This window comes from Gallus gallus, chromosome 5, assembly GCF_016699485.2.
Source record: "Gallus gallus isolate bGalGal1 chromosome 5, bGalGal1.mat.broiler.GRCg7b, whole genome shotgun sequence".
In the NCBI taxonomy this organism is placed as follows: Eukaryota; Metazoa; Chordata; class Aves; order Galliformes; family Phasianidae; genus Gallus; species Gallus gallus.
In genome coordinates, this window is record NC_052536.1 from 3,545,637 (window position 1) to 3,571,292 (window position 25,656).

General features: G+C 38.0%; 1 protein-coding gene across 5 annotated transcripts in view; it reads left to right on the top strand.

Moving 5' to 3' along the window:
* The window catches only part of ANO3 (anoctamin 3), a 179,197-nt gene that overhangs the window by 134,294 nt on the left and 19,247 nt on the right, over nt 1-25,656 (top strand). For all 5 annotated transcript variants that reach the window (XM_015286171.3, XM_015286172.4, XM_040700769.2 and 2 more), the window contains 4 exons: nt 444-578; nt 4,860-4,956; nt 9,009-9,069; nt 25,377-25,459. In XM_015286171.3, coding sequence (XP_015141657.2) covers nt 444-578; nt 4,860-4,956; nt 9,009-9,069; nt 25,377-25,459 — 376 coding nt within the window. The remainder of the gene's footprint in view (nt 1-443; nt 579-4,859; nt 4,957-9,008; nt 9,070-25,376; nt 25,460-25,656) is intronic.

Sequence of the window (25,656 nt, forward strand, 5' to 3'; positions counted from 1 at the left end):
TCTCTTATTTTCTGTTTATAGTTTGAAATATGTCACATTATGTGACTGAGTAAATTATTTTTATAATAGAATATTTAAGTAATGCAAGCCTATACTGTTGCTTTCTAGAAGACGCGTGTATGTAAGTCTATATGTTATGTGTGAATAAATTCTTCTCCATTTAACAATGTTGAAATGGGTGCCTCTATTTAGTCATTAGGAGGAACTGAAAATTGCAGAATACTTCAATTATATCCTTATAAAATACATGTTCTAATAAGTCTACAATTAGTGTGACTAGAATTCTGTGCTAGCCTAAATTAAAACATTTTGGTAAACCTACAACAGTATTTACTATAAGCTTGTAATGGTGATTCCTTGTCAACATTGCTGTACTAATTGTAAAGACAGTGGTTACTGCAAGTTTTAATTTGAGAAAATGTATACATTTCTTTTTCATGTAGGCGATATTTTGGTGAAAAAATTGGACTGTATTTTGCCTGGTTGGGATGGTATACTGGAATGCTGATTCCTGCTGCCCTGGTTGGACTCTTTGTTTTTCTTTATGGACTGTTTACAATGGATTCCAGCCAAGTAAGGTAAAATCCCATTTGAAAACATAAAATAGCCTGTTGAAAATAAAGAACAACCTGCACAACCTGGCACAAGTTAGATCATTTTACTTTTAAATGCTTTTCAAGGTATTGTAATCATAATAATAACCGACAGAACACTGGGTTCTTCAATTAAGTGTATCCACTTTGTATATCTGTTTTGCATCAAGGTGGATGCAGAGCATTTACAGCAAGCACTCTTACCATTGCATCTGCAGTGATTTTCATTCCGTCTGCAAGAAATGAAAGAAATGCTGATTCTAATGTCACATGCACTGCAATGGTTATCATTCTAGTCAAAGCTTATGGATGAAAAATAGTGACGCGTTCTTTAGTTTTACTTCCATTTTGCCTTTGGCTGTAGTTTAGTACAGTTATAAATTTCAACTTATGTGTATTTTTTTTTCCCCTCCATATGTTAGTAGTGTCAAATTTGTTGATGTAATTTGTTGATGTTGATGTAAACTGCAGCCATTTGAGGGCATTACAACCATGTGAAAGGCGCCTCATTTCCAAGTTCCCCACTGTTGTGATTTTGCTCTGAGAGTGGTTTATGTCAGTTTAGAAATAGCTATGAGAGTGTTAGACTTGAGTGCTGACTGTATTATTAGGAAATGTTTCAAGAGGAAATGCCCTTATTACAGATTATAATCTGTAATGAAGTTATTAGCAATCGTACAATTGTAGCTGCTGCTCCAAGCAGTTTGATTCTTAGGCAGTATGCACAATGGAATCAGATTTCATAGGCGATGTTTCCTGGATTTGGAGCAGGAGTATTTGACAGCTCTGTCTTTGTTTTCTCTTACACAGTGAGTTACGCTCCGCACTGCTGTAATTAAAGCATTCTATTTTACACCAAACTCCAGAGAGACTTTACAACTTCAGACTTCATTAAATGTAATAAAATGCAATAAACATACCAGCCAGGAAACTATGCTATCTTTCTCTGCATTTAGGGTTGTTTTGAACAATAAATGTATGTGAAATGCACCAGATGTAATGAAAAGCAACTAAAGCAAAAAGATGGTTCTTGAGCACAAGGCTTAGAAGTATTGAACTGGGAAACTTACACTGTTCACCTTTTCAGTGGCACAGTTAAAGCAAGCGGAAGCTTGTCATTATCTATTGTTCTCAGGGTGTAGCTTGATATTCCAGGCACTGGAAGAGAAGTTGTAACACTGACATTCCCTAAGAGAGGGGAAAAAACACAACAGAATTTCTCAGATTTAAAATAAATTAATTATATACATCCAAACTTAGAGCTGTTATATGCTTGTGCAAGTGTTGTGTGCTGCTTCTCCCTTGAGTATGTGTCTCCAGTTTTGCACATTTTTAGGACAGTTATTTTGCTTGTAGAAGTTTTAGGGTATGATTCTCAGCTAGGCAGAGGTAAGCCAGCCTTCATATTTTCCAAGCCTGTTTTTTTTCCCTTGGCTGCTGTTGAGCAGCTGCAACATGAAACAGGCAGGTTCATGGAGGTTGGTTTTCTTAGGTACCATGCTGGGGCGCTTCACTGTAATGTTGGGCTACACTAAGAGCTAAGTCCCACCAGGGGCTCTGGACTCTTTTCTAAAACCCAAAGCCTGAAATTTAGGACATCTATTGTATATTTATATAGTGTTATAGCTAACATTAACTAGTATCAACTTCAAAATACCGATAGAGTGCTAATACAGAAACCTGTGTTGTGTGTTCTGTGCAGTCCCAAAACATTTGTAGTCTGGATGTGTTCATTCTGAGCAAGTCATCTCTGGTTTGTGGAGCATGAATTTGTGCATTCACTTTGACTTGTCATGACACAATAGCATCATCTCTGTGCATTGCTGTAAACAGATCAGTATGACATGCTGTGAGATGCAGATTTAAGAGCAGAGCTTACTTAAGTTGACTGTGGCTGACCTGATAAAATGCACATGGATCTTCTCTGTATCACCTCTGTCACCTGCTCTGAGTGTTCCTACTTGAACAGGGGGACCGGACCATGTGACCTTCAGAGGTCCCTTCTAATTTTACTGGGCAGGTGCTTCTCCTTGCCGTATTGGCTTACTTAACCTGGAATAGGGTAGTGGGGGTTAGTAAGTTGATAGCTACAAAGCATAAGGGAGCCATCCATCCATAAGAAGGCAGATAGAATGTGCAACCTAAATGTTCTTATTCTCATCGTATTCTGAGACTACTACATTAACATATCTAGTTTTAAAATATGCTATTTGATTTTGAGCTCTGCAGACATGAAATTATGCAAACACAATGTGCATCGGCCATCAGGAAGAGACAGAGCCAGGTACGTTACTCTGACCAAATCTAGGCATACGAAACCCAGTCTCAATTAGGAATTTAGGCTTAGTGCCAGGGTATTATGGTAGTGTCCTCATGGCCACATTACCCCAGGTCCAGTATTATTTTTTCATGTGGAACTGAGCATTCATCCTATTAATGTCTGTAATTATGAATCAGTAGATGTTAGGAAGTGTTGATTTACAGTATTATGAATTACATGGGGAAATATAATGGTTTTCATCTGTTCACAAAACTTGAGCTTGTAACTGATGAAATTATTTTTGAAGAAGTATGCTTTTCTCAGTAATGTCCATTCACCTTCGATTATGAAGCTGGCTTGAAGGTAGCTATCGTGAACCTCCCTCTAGTGGCTGCAGGCAGAAAAAGACCATCTTATTCTTTCTCTGTTGAGAGAATAACTACATACACGTGCTGCATTGCTGCAGAATCAAAAGGTGATTGGGATGCCAGCCTGAGGTTTTGCAGCAGTAATCAGAGGGTTATGAAAAAGTGCTGTCACATCCAAATAGTTTTTCCTGGTCACAAAGTGTACAAGTGCCTGCCTCTGTACTATGCCCACTGTCTGTTCTGGTATGAGGTGGTTACAGAGAGGCTCTCACCACTGAATGCTCACAGCCGAGAACCTTCAGTCCTAAAATGGAAAGACGGTGTGTATTTCATTTTTGACTGCCACAGGCAACTTTGAAACTGAGCATATTTGCTCCTTTCTGGTGGTACTCTTCCTTCTTTTACTGGGCAAGTGCCCTTCTCACAGTGCCTTTTGCCTCTTATTATAGAGGATCCCTTATATCCTCTGATATAATTTTAGGAAAGCTTTCAAATCAGATTGAATCACACAGTGATTGAGCATGAAGATGAAATAATAAAATGAGAAGACAAAACCCGCAATACACTGCTGTATCAGGAACTATGCTATGCTGCTATAAGCAATTGTGCATGTTTGCCCCATGTTTAGAAACATATTTTTCTCCACAGAGATGCAGTTTTATTGAAAGTGATTTGGAATGGAAGATGTTCTTTTTCTTGTATGAGATTGCAATCAGTCTTGATAAAATGCCGCTGCCAGGATTTGGCACTGTGGTCTCCCAGGGTGCTTTGGCTGTTGTGTCAATCATTACTTCCAGGACTCAGCTGTTAAATGAATGCAACCAAGAGAGAAATTCTGAGAGTAAAAAAAACCCAAAAACCAAAAAAAAATGGTGGTTGCTAAGGTTCTCTATTCACTTACCACAGTTAAAATTTGCTTTAAAATTCATTTTTGTACTTTTCTTCATTTTGCTTTGCCTTTGTCAAGGCACCTAATTACATAATACTTCTGAATATGAATAGTCCTAATAAAGTCAGTGACTTCATATTCCCAAACCTTAGAACTTCTAAACAGCAGAACGCAGTTTTTAGACATTTTACTCCCCAAATTAGGATATTGTTTTGTTGTTATCCCTAAACATAGGTTCTCCGATCATAATAAAAATGCAAAGATTTGAATTGCTAATGCCAGATTTCCCTCTTAGTGGGTTTTTACAATGATCAAAGTATGTACACAGTCATACTATGGGACAGGCCTTCAGCTGATGTCAGCTTGGATAAGTGGACTGAAATCAGTGATGTCCATCTTCTCATGTTTTGTGTCTTCTACATCATATCATATATGCAGTAATTTGGTTGGCAGCTAGGAAACAATGTTTTGTTCTTCACTTTGTTGTACTTCTCTGGGAGAGAACGGGATATTTACAGGAACAAGAAGCATAGCATGATACCCAAAGATATATTATGTCAACTATAGGGCCCACAGGTTTAACTTAGTGACTTGAGATAAAGCTTTTAATGCCTTTTTATTTATTTTGAGTCAGTTTTGTGGTTAGGCATGCTGTGAACTAATAGAGACCACAAATGATGTAGCCTCAGAAAATCTTGAGGATGCTGAAAGCTTTTTAATAACCTTTATTTTCCTATCTTACACTAAAGCAAAGAGATCTGCGAGGCAAATGAAACCATCATGTGCCCTATGTGTGAACGCAATTGCACACTACAAAAGCTCAATGAGAGCTGCATATACGCCAAGGTAATTAGTTTACTGCTATCATTAATGTTTTTGTCTAAAGGTCCACTTTCATTATGTAATGGCAGCCTTTGTTGCAGCAAAGATTACAGATTGTGTTGTTTATCTATGAGTTTTCAGCCTCTATATTCTGTGCTTTTAAGAATGGAATAATCTGAGAGATTCAGAGATTATTCTAAAATTTGCTTTACTTTCTGAGAATGTTCTCTTACTAAATCATTACTTTTATCAATTTATAAATTCCCCTGAATCAAAGAAAAAATAATCTTGGGAGTTTATTCCTACTTTCCTCTATATTTTATTGTTCTGTTTTCCTTGCTTACTTGGTAACTAATTTTCTGCTCTTCAAAAGGAATTCTCGAGCATTTCCCAGGATTATCTTGTGTATGATGTACTCTACTTTGTAAAACTAATGCAAAGAATTAACACAACTAAATATTTTGCTACTAGAAGCTATCCTTCAAACTTAGCTGATCACAGGTACTTCTGTATACATGCAGTGCTTTCAAGTGAGCAATATGCTTTGATATGTGCTATGTTCATAAGTCAGGAAGAGCAGCCTTGGCATTTTTCTCCAATTTCTTTAGCCCATAAGACAAACCTTGCTCAGAAATCAGGATCTATTGTACTTATAGAGCAGTGATTGTCTCTGGATCATGACTTCACAAGAACACTAAGCAATGCAGATGAGAATAATCGATTCTTTATTGGATTTGGAAACTTGATTTAGATGGGACTTGAAGTAAAACTCAACACTTCAAAACTTCTTGTGAAGGAGCATTTGATAAACATTTGACATGAATTAAAGATTAGTATTTATTAAAATTTGGCTTTTTATTTTTATAATGCCACATTGAAAAATGAAAAAGTTGTATTTCAGCAACAACAATAAATACTGCTGTAAATGTTATATTTAAAGCTGAACTGTGCTTGGTTTTTACACACTGCTATAACTTTATAGCAAAATAGAACTTTTTCCCTAACTTGAACTAATTTCATAAGTTCTTAAAATGTGTACTGAAGACAAAAGCTTTCTTAATTGAAATGATATTATGCAAATCTTACAATCCATCCCAGAAATCTCTTATTAGATGACAAGTAACTTATGCAGTAAGTTACTGCAGTTTGACAGGAAATTAATACGCACTCGTATTGTGGCATAATATTATTTTAACAACCTCAGTGAATAAAAAATAGATTTTGTCTTTCAATTATGTTTATATTACATCTGGCTCTTAAATCATGCATTTTAGTGTCACATTTTGAAAAATAAATTGCCACCCCAAAAAAATGGCACTCCAACCATACTTCTGTGTGCTTTCAAACCAGTCATCTTGAAACAAAATTGGATGACAACCAAAGAAGCTGAGCAGTAACCATTTATGTTCCATCTGCACAGACACTCTTTTCTGATGTCTGCAAAACTTGTAGAAAGTAATGTAGGCTCCCAGCTTTTTCTGCCAATGCTTTTGCTCTCAAAAGCTGTCCAACCTCAGATGGAAACACAGAAAACAAACAAATTTTTCTCCTTTTGGGATCTGTCTGTTCTGCATCTCCCCTGTGTGGGTCTGATCAAGAATCTGTGTTCTGCATACATGGGTAACGTGCTTCATGTGCAAGGATTGATCTTCAAAGGACAGAGAGAGGCTTTTCTTTGGGAAAGAGTGTGATAACCATCTGGCCACTAGAATGGGAAAAGAAGTTCCATGAGGTTTTATGTAACTGTGTAATGCCTTCATTCGCTGTGTTGTCTACACAGAAAAGTTCTCTACATCTTCAGTCATCTCTCTCTTGCTAGGAAAGGGCTGGTGTCCATAAGGGCTTGTGTCCTGCTGATTGCCCTGTGCTGCTTGATTTGAGCAGCAAAAACCCAAGCACTGCATCTGCATGGCAGATAGTGAATGAAAGTGATCTGTAATGCTGGAAAGTACAATCTTATTTCAAATGAAATACTCCTTTGTACTTTCTGAAGCACTATTAATAACAGAAAAAAAAATATTTAATTTAAAAATAAGGCATCAAATCTGTACTCTGGGTAAAGAAAATGGCATTTCCTATTTGCTTTCTATTCCTGAAATAGAGACTGTTTGTGTTTCCCTCTGGTTTTGTTGATGAGAGAATTTGACTTATTTCTATGTCTTACTCACTCACAACCAAAGAGCTGTTATACAAGGGAGGTTCTTCTTATTTCATTTCACGGAAACACACTCTTATTCTGGAATAAGAGTTCTGATACTTATTCTGTTCTTTGGAACAACTCACTGTATATACTTATGCTAGCATTAAGTTTATTAAGAAAAGTGAATTTTACCCCCCTGGCCAGGGTTTCTTTCATTAAACATTCCTTTCTTATATTTCCCAAGTTTCCCTTTAGAGCAGTACGTCAGAGAAAACAAAGTAGTGCAAGAAAATCATGTACTTCAAATGCTTTTTCTGTGGTTTCTTGCCAGGCTGGCAGACAAAATACAAAAGCTGCATTTTTCCTTCTTGCTCCTGCCCATTTCTTTTATCCCTTCCCTCTTTTTTTCCATGTCAGTTTGAAAATACTCCATTACTGTAAAGATTATAATTTAAGGGAAAAGCATGTAATATTTGAGTTGTAATCTGAAGTGCTGAATGCCCAAGCTGTCATCCTTGCCTACTTGATCTCTTTGATTAGAGGAGGTGATCAGTATAGTGCATGGTGGCTCTTGAACTGGTTCTGTTCCCATCACACTTTGCACTGGAGCTCACTGGTAGGGTGTTAATTCAGAGTGGATATGAAGTGTGTAAAGTCATAGTGATAATATCAGTCAAGTGTGCTGACTGACCAGCATCCTAATTCTGAGTGTGGTGCTGAATGATTGTAGCCCAAACACTTTATCTCAAGACAGAGCGAAAAGGAGAGCTAGTTGCATATTTTCTACCAAATAATCCTGCTCACCCGTTATTTTTTAGAAAGAGGGAAATAATGAGAAATTTTCTGTAAGGCTTAGGAGAATATATATTAAAACTATTCACCATGCTTCTTCTTTCTCTTCAGTTTCTCTTCCTAGCATATGCCTTGTTACAAGTTATTTTGCATTATCTTGTAACATTTTGTGCTTTTCTTCTTATTTTTCCCTTTCTCCGAAATGTGAATTTGAAGACTGTACCTTCCTTTCCAATGCTCAGCAGTACCTTAACCACCTTTCATAAGAAGAAATGTAGGTCTCTATTCCTGGATAATTTACATTGCTGTCAATTGGTAACCTGATATTAATTTAAAGATCATTGATCTTAATTTCAGCTTCCTAAATACCATTTCTTATTATGGTTGGAATATAAGAAGCTCTCGATTTTTGCAGTACAAATTCAAATGTATGCACAAGGGAGATTCCTAGGGTGATCCACAGGCTTGCAAAAACTAATTATTCCTTATTTTCTACTGGAAGAGTGAGATAAGGAAAAATCATAGAATCATAGGATCAGAAATAGAGTGTTTATGAAGGGAAATTAAATACATGATTTAGATTTACATTTCAGAGTTGGTTACTTAGAATTTATTGCATGTTTCTTGGAGTTGAGGGGCACTAGCCTTTTAATAAGGAGAATTTGATGTCTGAATGTAAAGGAATTTTATTGCTGCCTGCAGAGAAATTACAGAATAGCTTGGGTGAAGTAGAGAATGAAATTAAGAGACATTAACCAAGTAATATGCATAGGAAGAACAGTGAAACATCTGAACTAAATTAGGATTGTAAAAGCCTTAAAATAGAAAATGAATGGAAGCTGACCTAGAATCTGAGGGTAATTCTGGAGGAATTTTTAGCTTGTCTGATCACAGAGCATCTCCTACTTACTATCTGTGAAGCAAGCACTCTGGAGATGCTTGAAGTGATAGGCTAGGAAAACAACTCAACTTGTAGGCAAAAATAGGATGGGACAAACGTTGATAAAAGAAGCACGCAAGCAAGACTTCTTACTGGAATGCTTGGCTTTTAATTCCTGCCATCAGTCATGTACTCTGGATTTCTTTGGTGCAGAAGTGAAGGTGGCAATATTGTTTGTTACTGATTTATTTATTTTCTGTTCAGGTTACACATTTGTTTGATAATGGAGGGACTGTCTTCTTTGCTATTTTCATGGCAATCTGGGGTAAGTAAATTTTAATATTGTTTTTTTAATTGACCTGACCCTTTTTGAGGATTACTGGATTAAGAGGTTATAGTTAATAATAAAAGTTAAAGAAGGATTAAGTTTTTATTGCATAAACGCTTCTTTTTCCTGTTTTCATCCACTTCAATTACTGTGCTAGCAGTAGTTGAAAATAATACCTTTTATTGCTAATATAATGACTATCTTTAGTGTCTTAAATGTTCTTAAGCCTGAGTTTTATATCATGCAGGCAAACATATGGGATAATTTCATAGAGTCACAGAATCCTTAGAGTTGGAAGAGACCTTTAAAGGTCATCTAGCCCAACTGCCCTGCAATGAACAGAGCTACAGCTAGATCAGGTGCTCAGAGCCTGTGTAGAGAATTCTTGTAGAGTGAATGGGAATGCTTTGCAGAGCTAATTAGAGTATAATAAAGATTTGATGATAGATGTTTACAGCAATTTAACTATTTATATTCAAATTCACAGTTGAAACAACACATTCATTCCAACATCACACGCTACCTCACCAGGAGTGAAGCAGGGTGATAACCACAGGGTCTATGTTGAACAGGAATTACCAGTAACAGTTTTCTCTTTTAGAAGGTCAATATAATACTGCCACACAAGACAGATGTGATGTTTCCATCACAAAACATTCAATGGAATTAGTTTTCAGTGAAGCTAATACTATTTTGCTGCTGGAAAGTAGCAAAGACTGGTATTAGGAACAGGAGATAATTAATTTCAGCAATATAAACATGTGTCTTTGTAAACCCTGAGACAGTAACATCAGATCACATACATGCATATGTCTGAAATGAAGCCAGCTATTACAATTCTAAATATTCAAATGACACAACATATCTTTATTTACATAAAATGTAAGAATAAGTGATAAACATTCTATTTACAGTGAAGGGTGGACATGTTACGAATTTTAGAAGCTGGCCTGGTAAAAGCTAAAAAACAATATACAAACCTAAAAGACATACCAGGATAGCATAAGCCATATGCACATGCACACAGAAGTCATAACTGGATTGTTAAAAATTAATACAACTGATGGGCATCCTTGGGGTCCCTTGCAACCTGAGCCACACTTGGTATTTCTTCATTGGCTCCTACTCTTCCTGTTATAGCCTTGCAATTACTAATGATTAGTTGCATAAGCTCCTAAAATACACAATTGGTACTATGGTTCTATACTGATAGAGAGAACAGTGGTTCAGACGAGGCCAGGGTAAGTGTGAGGAGGAAGGTGACATAAAATGTGCTGGTGAAGCTGAGCATTACATTTTTTTTTTTTTTGTATTTTCAAGCAAGTGAATGTGTCTTCATTTTTTCAGTCTGGAAACACTGAAAACATTGTCAGGTTCTATTTTAAATGGGAGTCATGCAGGTTTCATTATTGATCCCTACAGGAATGGCATCACTGCAGGTTAGCCATTCAATTCAATACTCTTTCAACTACTTTGAAATAGATATATGCCCTATTCTTCTTCTGTGTGACCACCATTGTTTCTCTTTGTGGTGTGTGCATTCTTATAAGTCATTCACACATTGCATCATTTACAGTGAGTTAGTGAGATGATTGTTTCACCAGTGTGATTGCAGTCTCCACAATAAATTAGGCATTCTAACATCATAGTATCAAGCACATATTCCATGTGAGTAGCTATTTTCTGCACACTTCATTCTGTTTGTTTTGTCTTGTTATGTCTGTACCTCTACAGCTATGTCTTTTTCATTTTCTTTCTACATAGACCTTTCTGGAGATTGCAAACAGATAAACTGCAGTTATTTGCATTTTATTGCCATATTTTTACTCATTAGCTGGACACAGCACATGCTCTTTAGGATATCTACATGCATGGCTGTGCTAATTCCTTTCATATTGAAACAATTATTTCTTCTGTCTAAACTTAACAAAAGGTGTTGCATAATAATTTCTACAGATATCGCCTGTAATGCAAATAACTAGTCAGTTTGGCAGATGGACAGTGGCTTGTGTTTTGTTTTTCCCTTTGATAATGTTTTTAACTGTCATCACAGTCAAAGATTAAATTTAGTTCGTTACTCAGTAGTACCATTCTCCCCAGCAAACTTCAACTTCTAGGTAATTCAAGTGAAACTAATTCTTTTTTTTGTGTTATTCTCTGTGGAAGATACAAATGTAGAGTGGGAAAAATAATGTCCTGAGTCACTAATCAGATAGAAATGATATTTGGATGGAATAGTTTCACCTCAAGGTCATGAAAGTATGGGGGAAGAAGGTTGTACTGATACTAACCTAATATTGCAATCCTAGTTAGAGATTGTGCTGTTACAATGTCTGCATTCTTGCCCAAAGTTACACAAGGAGGAATTTTACCTGTGTGTTATTTCTCTATATTATTCCTAAGAAAGCAAGTCTAAAACTCTCCCATGAAAACTATGAATTGTTCATCTAATTTCAAAGCAGGAGAGTGCTGCTCTGGTCCTGGGCCCTGCCCCTATGTGTCACTGCATCTTGTGATAACAAGTGGGAACATAATCCAAAGCAAACTTTACAGTTCATGGTGGGATGGTGTCATGTCATCCATAGGGATGCTATCATGATGGTACCCTGCATTACCTTCCACTGCCTTCTCTGCTGTGCTGCATTTGCCATCAGGAGCAGTCCCAAAACTTGTTTCATATGGTCCAAGCTCCAAGCGAGTTGTCTAAGTGGAGAACCGTAAGGGTCATATGATTATGGTTTATGTATTGCTTGAAAATTCTTATCCATCACAGTCTCCATCACAGTTTAGTCCAACAGTGTGTCACAGCTAAGTTTTTTTTTATATGGGGGCCATGGGGAGTAAAAGGCAAAAGCTACAATTCAACATACAAGGATAATGTGTCTTCCCAGTAGCATCCACTCAGCACATTTATGGATGGTCCATTTCCAAAGCTACTTCCTAATCTGGCTTTCTGGCAGCTTTCAGCTGTTGCATTTTTAAGCCAGAAAGGACATATTGCTAGAGTTTTGTTTTGATTTAATTGTGTATGAGAAAAAACGGTGTTTAGACTCATGATGTTTAAACATTTGAAAATAAGTCCAGGAACGTAGTAGGAATATTTGGAGACTGCATGATTACACTTGAGTACAAATTTATACATATTCACAGAAAAGACAAAAGATACCAGATATGATATTCCTTGATATTTTGATCTTTAAAAACAGTTTGTGAGGAATGATGGGAAAGGAGAACAGAGGCATGGAGTTGAGGGGAGAATTGGGGAAATTTATAATGAAAGGGGAAAGTTATAATGAAAAATACGGGAGATACTGTCAGATAAAAATTAGTTTGACTGGACTCGATGATGTAATTCCTAATAATTCAGTAAGACAAGATGATTTAAATGACTCCATACAGAAATAAAAGGTGACCTTATGCATACCACTTGTGCAGTTTCTTATCTGGACCATTTCTTGTATCATCATATAGCCTTCTGTGGGAAAATTATTCAGACCTTTTCTTATCACATAGAAAATGTCCCATCAGACCAATTAATATAGATCCCAAAACTCCTACAATGATACCAACTATTACTCCTGCTTTGTTGGTTTTACCTAGGAGAGGAAAAAAAAAAAAAAAAAAAAAAAAGGAAGAAAGAGATTTAAATGGCAATAATCTGTATAATCAGGTACTTCACCTTCACTTTATAGCAGTCAGGGTTCTTGTAGAGTATGGTCACTAAGCATCTGAAACACTTTGCAAAAGAGGACAAAAACAACCTCTCTGCAGAAATTACCAGCCTTTGTAAAGCAAAACAGACATCTCCATCCTTGATTTTCAAGGGAGTGGAAAGAAAAGGGGAAGGAAAAAAAAAAAGGCCATGTGAGTTTTCAGCTTAATTTAATTTCATTTAATTACAGAATCAAATAATATCCTCTAGTTTAAAGAAATAAGCAAGCAACAGTCACTCTCTGAATGCATTATTTGCGAGTATTTTAAACCAGCAGTTAAAATTGCAGCTTCTTAATTTCAAGTGGCTAAGTTCTAAAATACTAGTTTAAAAGGTTAGAAGTCAAGAAATGCTTTCTGCACCTGCATGGTTAGCAGAAGAACTGCATTTCTCCTCACATTTCATGAAAATTTTCTTTGAGGTATTTTATTTCTGTTGGAATTGATCTGACTCTCCCACCCCCTTACTTTTCAGTCACTTTATTTAAAAATAGGGTATGTTGTAATTACTACAACTGTGATAGGAAATGTGAAAGCCTGATGCTCCTTCAGCTCTTTGTACTTACTGTACTGCACTGGATATGATGGATAAGCCTTTCAGTCCTCTGTGAAGAGCTTGAAAGCCAATTAATGGCAAAAATTAGTGTAGCTGGTAATCTTTTATTTTCCTAAAGGCCCAATTTGGAACAGTAGGATAGACAAGTGCCATGAAAGTTTTATGCTCCATTGTTTTCCCACATATACTCAACTTGATAATTAACACAAAATGAGTAATTCCTTTGGAAGAATTTAAAAGAAACCACCTTTAGCCATAAGTTTCTGAACTTAGATAAGTTGACGTGCTACACATTTAAAATGTTATTTCTGTACTTATGCGTTGTTGATCCACACTACTGCCCTTTGTATTGTATTATTTGTTTTTCCTTCTTTTGCTAGTTCTCCACATGGAGGAGTGCTAGAAATAAGGAAACTGGATGCTGTTGGATTGTGCATGACTGTTAAAATAATAAAAGTGCAATAATAGTTAGCCAGTCTATAGATGAAGCGTGAGATAACTGATAAGAGTTATGCCAGCATTTTGCTTTAGGCGAGTTTTAGTCCATACTACGTCACCTATTAATTCATCCATCATATGTAGCATCCTGTTCAGTGTTTGTTTTTTAGCAAAGGGTTTGATTTCAGCATTAGAAGTTTACTATAGAATCATAGAATGACTTGGATTGGAAGGGACCTCAAAGATCATCTATTTTCAACCCCGATAATTGATCCACTTTAGTTAGACTTCAGCTAAGTATTTAACTCTATTGGTATCTTCTTCCCTAGACAGTACAGGAGAAGTATTGGTAAAACTATGCTTCTGGTCTGCTGTCTGCTGGATGATGTTGAGGTTTGGTGTAGGACCATCCTGCATCGTTGTGGGGGATGTCGGAGCAGTGCCTGTGGGGAGCGAGGTGGGAATGGTGGAAGGGCTATCACTGGGGAGTGCTGCCACCAGAGTGGCACTCTGGTTTCATGTTTCTATAAACAAGCTTCATACTAAGAGGGGAATAATCCCAAACCACTTTGTATAGAAAGCTGTTATGAAAAACTGTTATGAGAAAGCATAGTTGGCTGGTGCATTTGAGGCCATGTTTACTGGGAAGGGTGGCAGTACTAAGAGCATGCTAAAGAGTTATGCTCCATTGTGAAGAACTGTTATTGTTACAGTTAGCCCTAAAAATTGGTGCATAAGGTTTTGTGACTCTGAGCATCGTGTGTCATATGAATGCTGCCAAGACCAAATTGAAATCTCATTCCATCCAGGGATTATGGATGGTACTGAACTGGTGAAATGGAAACTTATTTTCTAATATAGAACGAGAAGCTTCATATTAAGCGTTAATTTTTCAGATGTTGTATTAAGAATGATGAAGAACAATCATCTTGAAATCCCTTGGTCATAGTAGATACACTGTTCAGTGTATCAGAGCAATGGGAGTGTTGCTGGTTTTTGGGCAGACATTTTAAATGTGAGGACAGGTTGACATCACGCTGTTTTAAACTCCCATACATAATCTCTTATGTGACAGCACAGTAGAAACTGTAGGTAAGTTGAATCTTCAGAATCATCAATTAAATAGATGTTCTATGTTCTATGTGGGTACTTTACTCTGTGAAGGAGGTGTACGCCTGCAAAAAGTAACTTTTTTCCCTCATTTGCAGCCTCCCCTCCTACTGCTTTGCTGTCTTGTTATTTATTTAAATGTGTGTTTTCTCCAAGTTAATATTGCACAGTTGGAGCAATGGAAAGTGCACGTATCATAAGAGTAGATGGGAGTCAGCTACAGATAATGTTATAGATGATAATAACAAATATGTACATACCATGTCAATGTATCTCACTTTGGATTTAATCTGTTCTTATTTCTTTTGTATGTTACTAAAAGTTTTCTGAGTTTTGTCTTAGAAAGTGGTACCATTACTTGAAATGCATGTGTATTTATGAAACGCTGTTTAATCTGCTTGCTAACATCTGTTTCATTTCTGGAGACTACTTGTTTCCTGAGTTAACACCAGCAATATGGCATGGAGGACCTATGCTCAGAAAACTTTAGTAACTTACTTAGCAAAAAAAAAAAAAAAAAAAAGAGAAAATGAAACTCATCTTTCAGTTTCAGTTGAACTCAAGATAACCAGTCTAACCCCAAGCCAGCAAACTAAAGGAAACTACTCTGGACTTCAGTTATCTGCCCCAATTATGGTTACAGTTTGAGTGATAGGCCATCATTTGACTATGCAATGCTCTGAAATCTGAATATTAGATTTAATTTGTTAGTGTTAATAACAGCTGCAAAATAATGAAGAAAATAAGTTGTTTTTTTTTAAGTTTTCAAACTTCCTTTATTTTTAACACACTAATTAGGTGACATATTTGAGAACAAAGAGGGTTTTTTTGTATTATCCCTTTGCTGTAACCTAACGACGTATGGAAATTTCACTCAGCTGATTTTAACAGCAGTTTTCATCGGAGAGCAGTGTTAAAAAGGAGTCAATATCCTTGCCAAACAAATTCTTTGTGATTAGTGATTGGCTAATCACAAAGTGATTGCCTTTTACTTTTGTAATCTTCACTGGGGACTGAAGAGTAGTAACCTCCTTACTTTGACAGTTGTATGCCATGGTCCTGAGGTTGTGATCAGCTCTGCTTTCCAGAAACTCTTTTGTCTGTAGTAATTAACTCTTCTCCTAGTGCAGTATTAATATTCATGCAGGTTCCTCAAAGGTGCTAGTTGTCCTTAGAGCTTAATATGCAAATAGTGCTATTCCAATGAAACAGCAGTGATACAGAAGAGCCCAAGGCTTGAGTCACCTCATCAAGTGTTTAAGGAAGATATCAACAGATAGTTAGTGAAGAAAAAAAGAAAAGTCCTTCTGTTTATTCACTAGTATTCATATTAATCAGTACCAATTCAGTAGAAATTGATGTGTTGAGTGGAAGTGACCATGAAATGGAATTAAGCTCCACTTTAATTATCCAGTTTACCTAGATTGGCTTTAGCACTAGGAATGAGACATAAGATGGTTGCCACCGCGTTTCTTTAGTAGATTTCACGTTCTGCACTTGTTTCTGTGCTGCCAGACTCAATTATAAGTTACTGGTGTACATCTATGCACCTTCACTCTGGGGGCAGTCCTGCTCCCATTCAAGTCATGTCTCCTTGTGGCTCTCCTGGGGTAGTGAGCTTCACCACAAGGGTTGCACCGATTTATACATGGCTTTTTCTCCTTAAATTGCTCAGAATAATACTGAGAATTTCTTCAACACATTGAAAAAATATGTCCTAATTCTTGTATGATTTTTTTTTCCACGTTATATTCACTGGTATTTTAAGTATTTAAAACATGTATTTTTACATAATTAGAAAAAAAAAAACGATCATGACGTGCATTTTATGAATAGAGCAACTGCCAGTGGTAGGTGTAGTGTTTGCAAAACTTCTGCATCTACTGAGAAAAACACTTGAATTTCTTATGGGAAAATAATAAAATCTTCAGAACTATAAATTTAAAGGATCATTCTTTGCATGTCGTTAAACTGAACCATGCACTTTTTACTTCCTTTATTATTGTGGTTAGAAAATACTTAAATTTATCTGATAAATTACATAGCTTATACATGTTCAGATTTGCAGAAGTTGCATATGTGTACCAGGCTTTTTAAGCTTTATCAAACCTTTATATTTAAAAATGGATGGAACAAGTATAAAGCAAAGGATGGAGTTTACCATCACCTAATATTCAGAAAGAAGCAGTAGCAAATGATGGTCCCAGAAATGTACTGGATGACTGTACCAGTGGCTCTTTGCTCTGAAGTTCAGATTGCCTTCCAAGGATTAGACACTCCTAAATTTAATGAGCAATGAATATTGCACTTTCAAATTTAAATTCATTTATGTGTTGAACTGAGAAAATAGTTAATAAGCTTTTAGTAAATTATGAAAAGCAGTACTAATATTGCATAGTATGAATGCATTTCTAAGTGTGCGTTGTTGGTACAACTAAACAGCACAAGCTATAACAGGGCAGCAATACCTTTCATTTCAGAAATTTGGTTTAAGTTGTCATACACTGAGTTTTTCACACCCAGCGTTTAATAGGGACTCTGAACTGACTCAGAGGTACACTCCACGTAGAATTTAGCTGCAATAATACCTAGTAGCTTCCCAAACACTATAGAAAAGAATAGAGCAGTTATTAATCAGATTCACTATTAATAAGCTTTAAAAATACCCCTCAGGCTTACCTTGGAGCTCTACAAAATATTCAAGTGTTGGAATGGTGCTGTGACACAAAGTGTAGTCAGCCTGGTGGGAGCACCAAAGTGCATGAGCTGTGCATGTGACAGTGTCACACTTGCAAGGAATCCATAGTACAGGTGAAGTGAGGTGGGGCATTGATTTGCTAAACACAGTGGAGCATCTGAGAACCGGCCTGAGGAACTTCCCTGTTGCTATGACTAAGCTCTGTCATTACAGGGTTCCAGAAATTGCAGTGGGTAGGCAGTCCTTGTTGCTTCATCTGTTGAAAGTCTTTGAACCCTTTGTGAAGTGTGTCTGGTTTTGTAAACAGTAGAAACTTGTTCCATGTATGGTACAACTATTAATTTAACAGAAGGTGACTTTCTGTTAACACAAGGTTTCCAGTTCTACACTTTGTGAGGTGAAACCTGGAAAAAAAAGTCTTTATAATATGAAGCAAAAAAGGTTATGCTAAGAAAAGTATGCTGCTGTATATTATATAAAACAATGACTAATGTGATGATCTAGCCAACCCGTGATTTTTTTATTCTTTTGTTCTCTGTGTGTATTTATTATAGACTGGTATGGTATGTGGTGAGGAGTGACTCAGAAGTGTTTGAGTGGAATGCCATGGTTCTATTATCTGCATCCACTTCAGATTTTTCAAGAATCAAATGCAAATGCTATTTCATAACTTGTCATCAAGAGAAGTGTTGAGTACATGGTATATAAAGAAGATGTTCTTACGGGACAACTAGAGGCGTTGTCATGATATGCTGCAGGGGACGAGCAGAAGGATTTCTGTGAATGGTTCTGACTTGCGGAATCAAACTCTATAACCACAAAGTAGTTATAAAATCAGGTATGTTTTAATCAACACTGCACAGAGTTGGATGCAAGGGGGATAGCTCCTCCTAACTTGCATACCAGTCCATGTGCCAAATTGACTTGCGGAATCAAACTCGTAACCGCAAAGTAGTTATAAAATCAGGTATGTTTTAATCAACACTGCGCAGAGTTGGATGCAAGAGGGATAGCTCCTCCTACCTTGCATACCAGTCCACAGAAATGTTACATATTTGTAAGTCAAGTTCATACATATTTAACAGGTTACGATGAACCCCACTACATATTCATTAATCAAGTCCCTCCCCTCCGGCACATGCATTGTATTCTCCTCTGGGTGGTCGCATCCCCATCTGGTGGTCCCTTGGGATGAAGTAAACACTCTTCCTCATTGTCTTGCTGACAAGGAGTCTAGCACCTATGTCTTTCTTACCACAAAAGAATGCTCCTGTGGAATGTAAGCACTAAACAGAACCCAGACCCCCTGCTGACAAGGAGTCTGGGGCCTATTCTTCTCCTATCTCCCTCCTGTTCTCCTTATCTTGCCGACAAGGAGTCTGGCACCTATGTTTTTCTCACCACGAAAGAATGCTCCTGTGGAATGTAAGCAGAATCTAAACCGTCCAGGTAGAATCGCAAAATCAAACCCTCTTTCATTAAGCGGAATCAAATTGAATCAAATCCCCCCTTTTTCAGTTCTATCCTTTTTATTGCTCCTTTTGAGGTATGAGGCAGTGGTCTGTAAAAGGAAGGAGGACAGAGCCTGATACCATGGGCTTGGTTTTCTTTGAATCCTGGCATTCTCGTAACAGAGATTTTCTGCAGTGTATATCAGCAGACATGCATCTCACATTTATTGCTGTGTCTGGGTGGACACACATCTAACAGATTGCTCAGGAGATCTGAAAACAAACACCACTAATTTGTGTCCAAATTTGTATCATATGCAGCATTAACTAAGTGACAAGGAATTACTATACTAACTCATGTCACTCATTTGTTAGCGGTTCAATACACCTGCTATTGAAAGCAAAATCTGTTTGCCTGGGTGACTTAAAGCGTAATGGGGAGGTGCTCTGTGTCTCAGTTCTTGGCTAAGTGTCATACACTTGCATTGCAGTGCCAGGATGCTGGCCCTCTGTTCCTGGAAGGCAAAGTCTCCAGCAGTGAGCACAAGTGTTAGCAGACACAGAGCTGTGGCCATAAGGAGACAAGGTGCCTTGGTACTCCAGGCAAGGAAGATGAGAAAAACATGTTCAACTGTAACCTGTGTGCATTAAGCAGCAGTTTCAATTCTGAAGAGCGCATTGTAGTTGTCAGTGTAGTACCAAGGTTGTAGGACTGTTTTTATTGCATAGCTTTGCTGCAAAGAAGTCCTGCTGAATAAAAAAGTAATAGAGCAGTTTTCAGAAGGTGCTAGCTGTTGCCAGGCTCTTCAGAGAGGCAGTGGAGAAGGTCACGTAACTCTTTACAGAAAATCCTCTTTGCAGTGAACTTTCAGGGAAATGAGCACACCGCTCAGGTTGACACAGTAACTCTTTCACCGCGTTCAGAAGAGGTGTGTTCACACAGCAGTCTTGGTTCTCTGGGCGTTGCTCTGTTTTATTTCTCCACTGTCTGATTTCCATTCATAGCGTTTAACGGCAGCCATTTATCTTTTGTTCTTCTTGGCAGTGACAAGTTTTTGTTATGCTGCAGACTGCATCAAAGAACAATGCAATCTTTCCTGTCCCATCAAACATTGTCCTTTGTATACTGGAAGATTAAGGACTGAGGAAAGCAAGTACCTCAGGGTTCTAGTTCAGTATGAGCGGTATCTATTGATGTAAGTAAAGTAAGCATGAGGTAATTTAAGTAAGAGAGAATCTCATGAGCAGAAGGTTAGGCAGAAACTCTGCCCTACCAAAGCCTTGTTAGATCATGAGTGTACTTGTTGTTCAGATAGTTAGATTAGTCATCTATTGTATGTCTTGTTTTTCTACAGAAATGATTGCGAAAAGTCAAGGCGTAGCATTTTCAGTGCAGAGATCAGGGTAAGAGATGAGTCAGGAAGTAGTGCCTAGCAATTGGGAGCTGGAAGGGCTCAATGGCAAGGACAGTAGGAGAGTAAAGGCAAACCAGGAAAGATGCAGGCTTTCCATAGAAATGGCCAGTAGCTTGGTTTCCATTTCACTGACTCAGGAATTTATGTCAGTGGGACTCAAAATTCATTATTTTACTTGTCGTAATTGGGCTCCTTCCTTAACTTCTATGCCTTTGAGTGTAACTAAGTGAACAACTTGATTTGTGCCATTGCAAACTGTCAACGGTTTACAGGCTAGTTCGGCCAGTTTCTGTGACTAGCAGGGCGAGGGGACCCACGGACCCATGCCCTGGGAAAGGGAAAAGGGGAAAGAAGGTAGAGAGCTGGGCCTTAAAATAAAGCAGTGGCAATGATCTGAGGAGAAACAAACTAATTTACTAAATAAGATATCGGAATGCAAGATAACACACTATAATACAATACTTAATTAGAATTGAAGCTAATAAATAAAATGAGTGTCCGCAAGCTGAAGGCCTTACTCTAATGCAGTGACAAGACAGCACCTGCAACAGAGACAAGCCAGACAATCAAAAAGGGGAGGGGAAGTGATATGTGAATGGATTTTATCATTCACTCTGAATGGAAAACGGAAACACAAATTACGCAAAGTCCTCTCGGGTATGTAGTATATAGTTCTTCTTCTCTTCTGGGACAGGTAGCTGGAAGTGGAGCATTAACTCTTTAACTTCTAGTGCAGTACATGATGTTATTATGTGGAATACCATAACCAAAAATCGATAAATAACCAAAATACGATAACCAAAAACCATAAAACCATGACATTCCACCCTTTATTCCACATCACTACATCATGCTTAATATATACATATATATAAACAAACAATAACAAATGTGCTTTACACACACATATCTACATACATATCTATATACATATCTATATATATACATGGAATTACTGACCGCGCTCACCCAACATCAAATTCCCTTGTGGTACACATTGAACATCCCCATTTTTCTGCATCACCCACGAAGTGGACCCAAGTCCCTGAGCAAGAGCAGTTCCACAGAGAGGTTTGCCCCTTCCAGAAGCTGGAAACACCCGAACTCCTTTTCCCAACATGTTCTTTATATGGCCTCAAGTTGAGCCAAGGTAAGTTTAGGTTGGATATCAGGAAAAACTTCTTTACTGAAAGGGTTGTTAAGCACTGGAATAGGCTCTTCAGGGAGGTGGTTGAGTCATCATCCCCGAATGCCTTTAAAAGCTGTTTGGATGTGGTGCTCAGGGACATGATTTAGTGGAGGGTTGTTTGAGTTAAGGTAGTGTGGTTAGGTTGTGGTTGGACTTGATGATCTTGAAGGTCTTTTCCAACCTGAGCAATTCTATGATTCTACAATTCTGTGAACTACAGGGACCTTATCTTTCTTGACATTATGTAGAGACTTGGATTGGGCAGGACCATCACAACTGATAGATTGTCGAGTGTTGACCAACCAGGTGGCTTCTGCCAAATGCTTCTCCCAGTGCTTAAGAGTTCCACCACCCATTGCTTTCAACATAGTTTTTAACAACCCATTTTACTGTTCAGTTTTACCAGCTTCCCCATGCAAGCTTGTTGCATAATCAACACAATCCACTTGCTCCAAGTGGCATCATTGATGGGTGAATGATGGGTGGAGGGAACCTTTCCCTTAAACATCCAATTTAGCACCGGCAGTTCAGGTGCTAGAAGGAGCTGTTTTTTTTAGCACCGACTACTTTGGAAGCAGCCCGAATCCCCTCATACGCAGCTAAGATCTCCTTTTCTGGTGAAGTGTAGCATTCTTCGGACCCCCTGTACGCTCCACTCCAGAATCCCAGGGGTTGGCCTCAGGACTCTCCTGAGGCTCTTTGCCACAGACTCCAAGTGGGACCTTTCTCTCCAGCAGCAGTGTAGAGGATGTTCTTTACATCTTGTCCTGTCCATACTGGCCCTAGGCCACGGCTCAGGCTATCTCCTGTTTGATTTGCTCAAAAGCCTGCTGCTGCTCAGGACCCCATGCAAAATTATACTCCTTCCATGTTACCTGAGAAAGGGGCTAACAGTGAGGCTATAGTTTGGGATGTGCATTCTCCAAAAGCTCATTACACCCAGAAAAGACTGTGTCTCTTTCTTATTAGTGGGCAGAGACATGGCAGTGATTTTATTGACAACATCCATTGGGATGGACGACGTCCATCTTCCCACTTTATCCCCGGGAACTGAATTTCCTATGCAGGTCCTTTCACTTTGTTTCATTAATAGGAAAAACCAGCGCACAGAAGGATCTGGATTATTCTGTCTCCTTTCTTGAAAACTTTCCTTGCTGTGTTGCCCCACACAATAATGTCATCAGTATGTTGCAGGTGCTCAGGAGCACTGCCCTGTTCCAATGCAGTTTGGATCAACTCATGGCAAATGGTTGGGCTGTGTTTCCACCCTTGGGGCAAATGGTTCCAGGTATACTGAATGCTCCTCCAAGTGAAAGCAAACTGTGGCCTACATTCTGTGGCCAAAGGAATGGAGAGAAAGGCATTAGCAATGTCAGTGGCATCCTAGTTGGCTGCTTTTGACTCCAATTCATACTGGAATTCTAGCATGTCTGGTACAGCAGCATTCAATGGAGGTATGACTTCATTCATTAGAGGGATCTCAGCAGACTTGAAAGGTGGGCACAGGTGAATCTAATGAGGTTCAAAGCAAAGTGCAAGGTTTTGCACTTGGGCTGGAAGAATCCCAGGCATATATAGAGACTGGAAGGAGCAGTCCTTGAGAGTAGCCCTGCAGAGAAGAACCTGGGGATCCCAGTGGACGTGAAACTTGACATGAGCCAGCAGTGTGCCCTTGCAGCTTGGAAAGCAAATGGTATCCTGGGCTCCATCAGAAGAGGGTTGGCCAGCAGGGACAGGGAGGTGATTGGTAAGGCCCCATCTGGAGTACCGTGTACAGGTCTGGAGCCCCCAGTACAAGAAAGACAGAGAGCTGTTGGAGAAGGTCCGGAGGAGAGCCACAAAGATAATCAGAGGGCTGGAGCACCTCCTCAACGAAGACAGGCTGAGGGTGCTGGACTTGTTCAGCCTGGAGAAAAGAAGGCAGCAGGGTGACCTAATTGCAGCCTTTCAGAACCTACAGGGAGCCTATAAACAGGAGGGGAGTCAACTCTTTGAAAGGGTAGACAACAGCAGGACAAGGGGAAATGGTTTTAAGTTGAAGGCGGGAAGATTTCAGTTGGATGTCAGGGGAAGTTCTTTGCTGTGAGAGTGGTAAGGTGCTGGAACAGGCTGCCCAGAGAGGTTGTAGATGCCCCATCCCTGCAGTGGACAGTTTTTATCTTTTGCCCTGAACAGAAAATGGAAACACAAATTACGCAAAGTCCTCTCAGATATGGAGCATGCAGTTCTTCTCTTCTGGGACAGGTAGCCAGAACTGGAGCATTAACTCTTTAACTCCCAGTGCACTACACGATGTTATGATGTGGAATACCAACCAAAAATCATAAAACCATGACACAAATATATCAGCTTTGGCACAAGTCTAATGGATACGTTGAGAGTGCTTTCTAGAAGTGCTTTTCTAGGCCAGCATAGAGGAAAATCCAATGCTATTTTAAAGAACATGTTGTATATTTTTTACCTGTTTGAAAATGTAGAAAATTGTTTATTTTCTGTACAGCACCTGAGTCCTCAGAGTGTGCATGTTGGGAAATTATTTTTCTTGCAAAGCTGTAAGTGTTGTAACATTTCTAAGTGTCATACTGCATTGGCTTTAACAGCGCTTCCACTGACAGTGAGAGAAGGTTATTTTTTCTTTAGATTATTCAGGTGAAAACTATACCTCTATTTAAATAGGACAGATGTGTACTTCTGTTGTTATGAGCACCCAAAACTTAAATGAAATTGGTGGAGAAGACAAGAACCATGCTTGGAGGGATGTAAGAACACACTATCCAGAAATAATATTCAGGAACAAGTTTCTTTTATTCAGACAGCCCTTGTTGCTAGGTAGCAATATGGGGTAAACTCCTAACTGCTAGTCATTGCATTTTAAAATAATATATGGATAAATCATATCTACAACTATACGTATGTATGTTGATACATTTAGAGGAATAGTGAAAAAGAAAGAATGTAAGACCATCCAATCCTTATTCTGAGCAGTAGGCTGCCTAAAAGGAAGCAAATTTTCTCAATTCATTTTTGAGATCGCTGTTTTCTGGGGAAAAGTTGGGCAAACCCACATTTTGTAAGGCTGTCATCCAAACCAGGTTTTGCCCTTTATAGTTCTTGTTCTGTACTATGGAAAAGAATGGGCAACCTCCGTGGCAAACTACAGTGTGTGGAGAACTTATTTATTGGTTGTAATTATTTTAGTAGGACCTACCACAAACATAAAATTATGTTCAGGCTATGATTATGATCTTGCACACAGATAAAACAATTATTTAAAGAAATATTTTAATAGAGAAGATACTCCAGTACGAACTGATGTAACTGAGTGAAGTATCACTTGTTTTGTTCCAACTGAATGAGATCAGAATTTTGCTCTGTGTTTAATGATACCATTGTATATATATGCTTTTTTCTTCAGAGAAAGATTTTAAACCATATAATATATTTGAACAAAATTAAAAGCAAATTAATCTAAAAGGGGTGACTGTGTTTCATATTAACAGGTACCTGTTTGTACAGATATAGCAGAAAGCAGAATAATAATTTTTAGATGAATGTCATAAAATAGTGTTCCAGTTTTAACTGTGTTTATCATGAAGTTATTTACAGTTTTCACGTTCCATGGACTATCAGTCAGAAAATGTCTAAGAAAAGTTATATTACAGTTTGTTGATTTTCTTGAGTTCTGGAGTTCTTTCTTTCTTTTTCTGTAACTAAATGTAGTTGATGATTTCCACAGCTACAGTCTTTCTAGAATTTTGGAAAAGACGGAGAGCTGTATTAACCTATGACTGGGACCTCATAGATTGGGAAGATGAAGAGGTAAGGTAAAGCAGAAGTAAATCTGTAAATTTTGCAGTCGGCACTATTCAAGTGTAGATAGGAAAACATAATGCCAGCCATCTGAATTTGCCATTCACATTACATTTGCAGTTCTTACACTAGTTGTGGAATAAATCCCAATATATTTCTACATTTATTGAAAGCGTCCTTTGAAAAATTGAGTGGATTTTTTTTTT